Source organism: Mandrillus leucophaeus, unplaced genomic scaffold (assembly GCF_000951045.1).
Source record: "Mandrillus leucophaeus isolate KB7577 unplaced genomic scaffold, Mleu.le_1.0 Scaffold435, whole genome shotgun sequence".
Lineage (NCBI taxonomy): Eukaryota > Metazoa > Chordata > Mammalia > Primates > Cercopithecidae > Mandrillus > Mandrillus leucophaeus.
The window spans coordinates 143,517-144,944 of record NW_012104643.1 but is presented as its reverse complement, the minus strand read 5'-3'; the positions used below and the strand labels follow the sequence as shown (position 1 = coordinate 144,944).

The following is a 1,428-nucleotide window of genomic DNA, read 5'->3' as shown; positions in this document are numbered from 1 at the left end:
CTCGGCGCTCGAGCCCGGGTGTGCAGACGGGGGTGGCGGGTCCGGCCGCGCTGTCCCCACCCGAAGGCTGCAACGCTTCCCGTAAACCACCTGCTGTGCCCGCTGTCTTCCCGAGGCTCCGCGCCAGCTGGCCCGCGAAGTTCCTCTCCTGCTCTAACCACAGCCGGAAAGGGCACTCCCCTCCCCCAGTCTGCACTGGGGATCTCAGGCACCCGCTGAACTCAGACCTACCACTCCCGACCCTACACAGAGATTGCCTGGGGAGGCTGAAGAGCCAACGCAAATCCCCAAGACGATGCGCTTGGAAGCCAGTAGTCTCAAACATCTGCCGGGCCGGGGGTCCTAGTCCCCTTCTGAAATCTACATGGTTGGGTTGGGGCGCAGCATTAAACACCCACCCAGAGGCCTGGACTGAGGCACGCGGGGGTCGGTGCGCGCGTGTGGCCTGAGCAGGAGCCGGACCAGGAGGCCTAGGGGTGAGAGACACCTCCCGGTCGCTTCTCCCAAGGCCAGAGCCCAGGCTGGCCACCCATGCCCAGAACCACCAAGGGGTCCCTTGTGGGTCGTCAGCACTGTCCCTGATGAAAAGACACTATTAATTCCTTTCCAAATGTTTTAATTGCGAGAGCGTCTGATATTCTTGTCTGAACAATCTAAAGAACCCAAAGGGGGCCGCATGGTGGCTCCCACCTGTAATCCCAGCACTTTGGGAGGCCAAGGCGGGTGGATCAGCTGAGGTCAGGAGTTCAAGACTAGCTTGACCAACTTAGAGAAACCCCGTCTCTACTAAAAATACAAAATTAGCCGGGCATGGTGGCTCATGCCTGTAATCCCAGCTACTCGGGAGCCTGAGACAGGAGAATCACTTGAACCCATGAGGCGGAGGTTGTGGTGGGCCAAGATTGTGCCACTGCACTCCAGCCTGGGCAACAAAAGCGAAACTCCATCTCAAAAAAAGGAACCCAAACGGTGCAGCTGCCCCTTTTTAGAGGCACATCCACCTCCCCTTACCCACTTCCCTTTTTTGAGACTCAGTCATGCGCTGTCCCCTGGGCTGGAGTGGAGTGGCTCCATCTCAGCTCACTGCAGCCTCAACCTCCTGGGCTCAAGTGATTCTCCCGCCTCAGCCTCCCAAGTACCTGGGACTACAGGCCTGCGCCACCACGCCCGGCTGATTTTTGTATTTTTAGTAGAGACTGGGTTTCGCCACGTTTGCCAGGCTGGTCTCGAACTCCTGACCTCAAGTGATCGGCCGAGGCGGGCGGATCACGAGGTTAGATCAAGACCATCCTGGCTAACACGGTGAAACCCCGTCTCTACTAAAAATACAAAAAATTAGTCGGGCGAGGTGGCGGGCGCCTGTAGTCCCAGCTACTCGGGAGGCTGAGGCAGGAGAATGGCGTGAACCCGGGAGGCGGAGCTTGCAGT

General features: G+C 58.7%; 1 protein-coding gene across 1 annotated transcript in view; it reads left to right on the top strand.

The window, feature by feature from the left end:
* CDHR5 (cadherin-related family member 5) overlaps positions 1-157 on the top strand; it is an 8,118-nt gene extending 7,961 nt beyond the window's left edge. Inside the window, exon 15 of the mRNA XM_011993861.1 lies at positions 116-157. Within this exon, the coding sequence (XP_011849251.1) occupies positions 116-157 (42 nt within the window). The remainder of the gene's footprint in view (positions 1-115) is intronic.
* Positions 158-1,428: the final 1,271 nt, after the last annotated feature.